Source organism: Myotis daubentonii, chromosome 19 (assembly GCF_963259705.1).
Source record: "Myotis daubentonii chromosome 19, mMyoDau2.1, whole genome shotgun sequence".
Lineage (NCBI taxonomy): Eukaryota > Metazoa > Chordata > Mammalia > Chiroptera > Vespertilionidae > Myotis > Myotis daubentonii.
The window spans coordinates 27,119,191-27,127,611 of NC_081858.1; the positions used below are offsets into that span (position 1 = coordinate 27,119,191).

The window sequence follows — 8,421 nt, forward strand, 5'->3', positions numbered from 1 at the left end:
CAGGGGGCGCGGTGGGACTGCCCAGTGATCAGCACACAGCTGTTCAGTGAGACCTTCACACACAGGCACCTGCACTGTGGGCTCCCTGCTGTCCCTGGTGGCTTGGCAGCGCCCCCTGAGCAACAGCCTCTGTGCTGTCTCAGCAGGTGCTTCCCCCCAGGGCCCCCCAAGGGGTGAGCCCACCTCCATGCCCCTCAGTCTGGGGTGTGAGCTGAGCTCCAGCCCCAGGGCCCAGGGAGGGGCTGGGCAGTCCCTGGAGGGACCCCCATTTGCATGGCAGGCCCTCCTCTGGCAGAGGGTGGGGGAGAAAAGGAGGCCTGGGCAGCCCAGCCCCACTGTGGGCTCAGGGCTGTGAGCACCATGGCCTGGACTCCTCTGCTCCTCGCGCTCCTCTCTCACTGCACAGGTAGGGACAGGCCTGGCACCCGGCTTCTTCCCTTCCTGCTCAGGCTCCTGGGAAACGTCCCCTGGTCCCTGCCCATCACTGACAGTGTCTGTGTCTGCAGGGTCCCTCTCCCAGCCGGTGCTGACTCAGCCGCCCTCCCTCTCTGCATCTCCGGGAGCCACAGCCAGACTCACCTGCACCCTGAGCAGTGGCATCAATGTTGGCAGCTACAGGATATACTGGTACCAGCAGAAGCCAGGGAGCCCTCCCCGGTACCTCCTGAACTACCACTCAGACTCAGATAAGGGCCAGGGCTCCGGGGTCCCCAGCCGCTTCTCTGGATCCAAAGACGCCTCGGCCAATGCGGGGCTCATGACCATCTCGGGGCTGCAGCCTGAGGACGAGGCCGACTATTACTGTATGATCTGGACCAGTAGTGCTTCTCACAGTGGCACACACAGATGGGGAAGTGGGACAAAAACCTCCACCTCCCAGAGTCTTGGGTCCCAACATGTGACCCTGTTAACATAGCTCCAATGTGCAAAACACACGGGAAGAACCTTCTGGTTTAAAATGAGTCACTTTCCATGTTTTCTCCCATGTCTCTGAGTCTCAGAAAAACAGAACCAACACCAAAACTGAATGGTCACTATGTCCCTGAAAGGTGGCCTGTCCTCCGTGGGTCAGAAGCCCAGGTCCCGGGCGATGGCTGTTTCTGACGTGAAATAAGGGAACAGCTTTGGAAACGGCTCCCAGAGCCCAGGACCCTCCCACCATGCGGCCTGTCCCCGGAGCACGGACTCCGCGCCCAGAGGTCAGAGCAGGGACCCCTCAGTCCCCGGCTCCTCGCCCAAGGCCCCTGCCCAGCCCTGTGCCCACGGACCGGCTCTCAGCTGCGAGGGGCGGGGGAGCCTCGGGCCCAGGAGGAAGCCCCGGCACAGGGCTGGCCGTCACCTCTGCTGGACCCTGACCTTCAGGGCCACTGGGGAGAGGGGCGGTCAGAGGGAAACGGGTGGCCGGGGCCCCGGGACCCTCTTTGGGTCTCGACAGGTGAGCGAGCTGGACGGTGGCCGGATGCTGAGCTGCTCCAGGAAGGAGGCGGGCACCGGGGTCTGTGGGGGAGACGCTCTCACAGCTGACGCCACTCGGGCCCATGGGGCTCCCGGGAGTGGGGTTCCCTGAGCCTCAGGCTCTGACTGTGTCCTCTCCTCTCACCCCCCGGGCTTTCCTACCCCCAGGGTGTGGGTGGCTGTGGGCCATGGGGAGCAGGCCTTCCCAACGGGTGCCTGTCCCTCCCGCTGGGAAGCTGTTGATGAGCCCAGGTCCCAGGTCACCTTCTCCTGAACCTGGGTCAGCAGACACACTGACCGTTCCCATAGCAACGGTCCCCACAGCTCCCAGGCTGAGCGCCTACCGGAACTTGTGACCTAGGACAGAGGTGATTGACAGTCCACAGGTCAGCCCTCTTCACTTGCTCTTCATTTGTGCACATGGCTTCTTTTTTTAATACATATTTTTCATGTATTTTTAAAAAAATATATTTTCTATTTCAGAGATGAAGGGAGAGGGAGAGAGAAATAGAAACATCAATGATGAGTCAATGATCGCCTTCCTCCTGCATGCCCCACAATGGGAATGGGGCCTGCAACCGGGACTTGTGCCCTGACCAGAACTTGAACTGTGACCCCTGGTTTCTGGGTTGATGCTCAACCACTGAGCCCTACCAGCCAGGCTTACACAGCCTCTGTGACCATCCCTGGTCTCTGGCCTGAGGAGGAGGTGGCCAATCGCTGTCACGTGACTTATTAAACCCGCTCCCAGGAGGAGCTCCAGTTCTGGGGCGGGTGAGTAGGCACCTGCCCTCCTCTCCTGCAGGACCAGCTCACCCTGTACCCGATTTCAAAAATATTACTGAGAGCCCTGGCCGGTTTGGCACAGTGGATAGAGCCTCGACCTCCTGACTGAAGGGTCCCGGGTTTGATTCTGGTCAAGGCACAGGCCCGGGTGAAGGCTCCATCCTCCGTAAGGGGCATGCAGGAGGCAGCCGATCAACCATTCGCTGTAATCACTGATGTTTCTATCTTCATCCGACTCTCTCAAATCAACAAAAATGTATTTATATTAAAAAAAGGGAGAATGAAAGGCACCCAGAGGCTCCTCATAGCATCTTCTAAATGTCCAGATTTTGTGTAAATTACCCCTCATTATGTCAAAAACCAGGAAGTTAAACACGTGAAGGAGGAAAGAGAATCTACTGACACCAACACTGAGGCGACCCAGAGGAGGGGGTTCTGGGGCGGATATAATGAGCAGCAGCACACGCTTCTTAGTCCAAAGGAAGAAGAGACACCCAGGATTTAATAGACTCTGTGAACACAGCCAAAGGGCAATTATAGAACCAAAAACAAAATAGAGGAAAACAGAGGGGAACCTCTCTGGACGGAGTCAGAAGGAGGAAATACCTGGTTTTATTGTTTGTTTGTTTGTTTGAAGTGGCCATCATTCATTCCTTCTGTAGTTCCCACCACCATGACTATTCCCTAGGGCGTCACCAGGGGGCGCTGTGGCTCTTCTCAGAGCTGCAAGGCCTGAAGCCAACTCACATGGTTCTGAGTGGGCCCTGCGCCCATGCCCATGGCCTGGGTGTGAGGTGACAGCAGGTGCTTCCCCTCCAGGGACAGACTCAGAGCCACAGCCTCCCCAGCCTCCTCCTCACAGTGAAGCTTCAGACGGGGCCCAGGACCCAGCACAGGAGGGTCCTGTGGGCTCACATTTGCATAATGACCAGCAAACACCCCCTGTGCCCAGGAGGCCGGGAGGAGATAAAGGGACACCCGTGACCAGCACCTGCCAGAGACCAAGGCACCTTGGAAAGCCTCCACCATGAGCTGGACTGCCCTCCTCCTACTCCTCGCCCTCTGCCCAGGTTCAAGGCCACTTCAGAGACCAGTCTTTGGAGGGGCCCTCGATTTCTGTTCCTTATCCCTGACATGTGTCTGCTTCTATTTCAGGGTCCAGGTCTCAGGCTGTGGTCACTCAGAAGCCCTCAGAGAGCGTGGTCCCAGGCGTGACAGTCACTCTCACCTGCAGCACTAACACTGGAGAGGTCACCAGCGGTCACTACCCGTACTGGATCCAGCAGAAGCCGGGCCAGGTCCCCAGGACACTCATTTATGACACAAGCAATAAACTCTCCTGGACGCCGGCCCGGTTCTCAGGCTCCATCCAAGGGGGCAAAGCTGCCCTGACCCTCTCAGGGGCGCAGCCTGAGGATGAGGCCGAGTACTACTGCGCTCTGGCCTACAGCAGGCATCCCCACAGTGACAGGCGCGGGTGGGGAAGTGGGACAAATACACAAGGCTCAGTGCACCCTCTGCTTCTGGGGCCCCGTCTGCTGTTCACGGGGCTGCGTCCCTCTGGGGTGGCTCTGAGGGCTGTTCTCTGAGGCCCCAGACCAGGCAGTCTCATTAATTTTTCTCAGCTGTGATCATTTTATAAAAACAAGAGCCAATATGACCAACAGTTTCACAGGAAATGGACAGGGGCAGCAGAAGGAAAAGTCACACTCACACTCACACGCACAGTCAAGGGTGAGTTTCACTGGCCGGCATTTAATAATCAAGATAAAACTTAACAATATAGCAGAACAACAGGAGAGATGGAGCCACTTTGAAATAGAGTTGGGGCCTCCATCGCAGCATAATTTTTTGCCCGTCTTCCCTTCACACCCGTGTGAGGTTGGGGGGCAGGACCCTGTAGGGGGGTCACAGCACTGTGTCTTCCAAAACCCGGTCCCTCTGCCCCAGAGCAGGTTCCCACAGACTCTCTGAGGCCTGGGCGCGTGACCCGCGGGCAAAGCTGTGAGGACAGAATCAGGGACCGAGCCCCAAGCTGAGACCATGTCAGGGTTGGACGGAGCCTCCAGACACTGGAAAGTGACAAGAGAGCACCTATTGGAGCCCCCCTGGGAGCGCGGGCCTGCCAGGACCTTGACATCAGACTTGAACCCCTCCCCCTGAGAGGGACCCTCTCCCTGGCTCTGAGGAGCTCAGTCTGTGGGCCTTTGTGGCAGCGTCTCCAGGTCACAGCCCGTCAGGACAGTCCATCCTGCTCAGCCTGGGGGTGAGCTGAGCTGCAGCCCCAGGGCTCAGGGGGCAGTCAGTCCCTGGAGGGACCACATCTGCAGGGAGGGTCCCTCCTCTGGCCGAGGGCGGGAGGGAAGGAGGCCTGGCAGCCACAGTGCCTGGCCCTGGCCTGGGGACCCTCCTTGAGCTCGGCCACCTGCTCAAAGCAGGGATTTGCTCTTTCTCCTGAGACATCGCCAGGGACCTCTGAGCTCCCAGGAGCGGGAACTGGGGTCCATCCCCTGCTGACCCCGTGGCTGGGAGGTGTGGGTCCAGATCAGAGCAAACACAGACAGGAAGTTCCCCTAATGTGCTCCTGAGCCTCCCTCTGCCCCACCCTCCCCACTAGTGCATTTGGGTCTGGAAACCCAGAAGGGCAACCTGCAAGGTAGGTCCTGCCTCACCATGACCAGCTCTGACCCCTGACATCCCCATTGTCCTGACACATTCAGGTCCCATAAAAGCCACAGCCACTGCCATCAGGGGGCAGTGACCTGAAGTCCAGTTCCCCCAGGAAAGTGAGAAACAGCCCCAACCCCACAGCCTGGCCTCCCTTTCCCAGAGGGAGGACCTGGGAGGCAGGCTCATGGCTGCCATGGAGACGCTGACCCCCTCTCCTTGGAGCCTCTGCCTCCGCATTTCTACCTCAAGGAGGACAGGCCCAGAGGCCCCATCTGTGACCTCTGACCCCACACCCCATGGTGAATCTCCTTCTGCTTCCATCCCCAAAAGTGCTCCCTCAGGTCTCTTTGATTCATCCCTTAGGATCCCCCCTCACAGGCCCTGGTCCCGGTGGTGCTGTCACTGTCCCTTCCCTTCTGTATCCAGGGAGCTGGGGTCACAGTGACTCAGTCAGACAGTCAGACACCAGACTCTCCTATGGACAGAAAACAGGCGAGTGGGAAATATTATATTCAATGTCCCTGTTAATGAAGTTGCCGGTTAATAGGTGACCCTTGATTGAAAAGCATGTGTAAAAACACAATATGTATAATCTAGTGAACAAAAGGGTAGGATATTGAAAAAATAATATTCTCGTACTAGAAAGAGAGTGATTAATTTCTAACAAGGGAGGGAGATATTAAGGAAAACTGTGCCCTGAAAATTAGGGACCTTGCCTCCTGGGGACAGTCACTGCTCTGGCCCTGATCCTGGGAGGAAAGTTCTGTAAGTGACACCAGCTCAGTTCTGACCCCAAACGACCAGGAGACCCGCCTAGACTCCCAGGAGGAGGCGGAGGGGACATAGAGAGAGTCCTGAGGGGATGAGGAGGCCACCTCAGGGGGCACCTGGACGCCCTGAGCCAGGGGGTCAGAGCACAGAGCTGGGGGGAGGCAGGACCTGTCCCTCATGGGCTCAGTCAGCAGGGGACACAGTGGTGCATCCAGGCCTGGGCACCAGGGGGCGCTCAGGGGCTGCTGCTGAAGGGCTGGGCTCATCAGAGCTGCAACCTGTCCCCTGGCCCTGCCTGGTGCCCTGTGCTCAGGGCTCACAGCTGTGACCTGCCTCCCCCTGGACCCCACACAGCCCCACCTCTGCCCTCACCCTGCCTTCCTCAGGCACAGGGACCAGACCCAGGGCCCAGGGAGGGATCAAAACCAGGGGGGTCTCATTTGCATGAGTGGACCCTCCCTCCCGCAGACTATGAAGAGGGGAAGGGAGAGGTGTGGGGAGCTCTGCTTCAGCTGTGGGGCCTCAGGAGGCAGGACTCAGGGATGACCTCCACCATGGCCTGGGCCCCTCTCCTCCTCACCCTCCTGGCTCACTGCACAGGTGACTGGATCAGGGGACAGGGAAAGGGGCCTTGGGAAGACACATGGGCCCTGCGTCCTCCTCTTGTCTCTAGACCCAGACTCACCATCTCTGTGTCTCCCCCTCTTGCAGGATCCTGGGCCCAGTCTGTGCTGACTCAGCCATCCTCAGTGTCGGGGGCCCCGGGCGAGAGGGTCACCATCTCCTGCACTGGAAGCAGCACCAACATTGGGGGTGGTTACTATGTGTCCTGGTACCAGCAGCTCCCAGGAAAGGCCCCCAAACTCCTCATCTATCAGAGTAGCAAACGACCCTCAGGGATTCCGGACCGATTCTCTGGCTCCAGGTCTGGCAGCTCAGGCTCCCTGACCATCTCGGGGCTGCAGGCTGAGGACGAGGCCGATTATTTCTGCCAGTCCTATGACAAGAATCTGGATGCTCGCACAGTGCTGCAGGCCTGTGGGGAAGTGAGACAAAAACCCGCTGTCCCGCTACAGTTGGGCCCGGGGCAGCCCCATCCTCTGATGAGATGGCTGTGCCTTTGCTCGTGGCCCGAATCCGTGCTTTGAGGACCCCCCAGGGGACTGTGTCTGCACAACCTGTCCTTATCTTTTGACCAGCCCGTCAAGCCGCCCGTGGCAGCAGCACACGGTGTGCGTGTCTCAGCCTGAGCAGACCTGCCTGGGCGTCAGGGTGCACCTTCCTTTGGAGGCCAGGATGGGGCAGATCAGACCCAGGGCCCCTGAGTCCAGCTGTGCCTGCGTCAGAGCCCCTCAGGGAGGTCCCGTGTGTGTCTGTGACCTGAGGCTCCCCACACAGCCTGGGACCCCCATCCAGCCGGAGAGCAGGCGCCTGTGTGGCCTCTGCTTCTAGTGCTGCTGGCCCTTCCATTTCCTCTGCCAGGGGCCAGGTCCCAGGGCAGCCCCTGGAGCATGAATGGGCCTCCTTCCCTCTCCCCTCAGAGGCCCTCACAGCAGCCTCCTCCTGGACACAAAACCTTTCACGGAACGGGAGGCCCATCCCATCAGCGGGGACACTGAGCCCCTTGGCCCTGAGCCCCGGGTCTGAGCTGGGGGACCATCTGTGGTCACTTCAGGCCTGAACTCCGACGAGGGCACCTGCACCTCTATCAGGGTCAGTGACTGTGTCCAGGGCCTTCCCCAGCCGGGCCCTCTCCTCCCTGATGCTCAGGGGGAGCGGCTGAGGCCTTTGTGCACAGAGAGGCCCCCTGTCCCTGCTGCCCCGGCCCCGGGGTCTCAGGCCGCAGCGCCCACCGGGGTCCTGGGAACAACCGCTGTCCCCCCCTCAGTGCTGAGCTCTGACGCTCACTCCTCCTATGAGTCACTGGCGGCTCCTCTCGGGGCCCCTGAGCCCTGAGGAGTGACGGCCACAGTGTGGCTCCTGGTCTTTGGGGCAATGCCCCCCCCCTCAGGAGCTCACATGCTGCTGTGGGACGCGTCAAATGTGTGGGGAGCGTGTCAGTCACCACGTCTGCCAGCTCCTCACCATCGCCTTCAGCTTGTGCCTCAAACGAGGAAACATGCACGAAAGGACAGGCAGGGAATTTAAAAAAAATATATAAGCACACTGTAGGACACCGAAGACAACGTTGGTCACAGAGAGCAGCACATACAACTGTTGGAACATAAAGGCTTTTCCAGAAATTTAAAAAAAACCCTTGAGCTACAGGCTCCACCAGTAAATGTGAAGCCAACCAAACTGTTGTTGGTTTTTATTTATTTTTAATGAATCACTAACTCAAATCAGATGACTATGATTTGATCCCTTACTTGGTTTAAAATGTTTGCTGAATGCTTCTCTTTTGAATATAATCCTGAGGGTATTTCTGGAAATTCCTCTCTGTCATTGACATGAACAGCCCCCAGGAACTCATCACACCTGAGTGGCTCCCTCACCTGAGACGTTGAATAGAGGCTCACTGTGTGCCGGGAGCCGGTCCATGCTTGCTGTTTCAAGGGACCTGGCATATATGGCATACTGTTCTTAATATGTTTGCTCACCTTCTTGGCACTACGTGTTTTAACCAAGGTCACCTCTCTGAGAAAGGTTGTTTCCCCAGGTAGGGATTTTCCCCTGAAGTTAGGGAGGGAATAAAACCCCTCAACTAAGTGCCAGGCGGGTAATTAATCACTTTAACTA

At 58.2% G+C, this 8,421-nt stretch overlaps 1 gene segment (V, D, J or C); it reads left to right on the forward strand.

The window, feature by feature from the left end:
- The first annotated feature begins 6,167 nt into the window (after window positions 1–6,167).
- On the forward strand, window positions 6,168–6,932 carry LOC132222244 (immunoglobulin lambda variable 1-40-like). The segment is given in 3 exon segments: window positions 6,168–6,282; window positions 6,394–6,728; window positions 6,882–6,932. Coding segments are annotated over 3 exon segments (444 nt in total).
- Window positions 6,933–8,421: the final 1,489 nt, after the last annotated feature.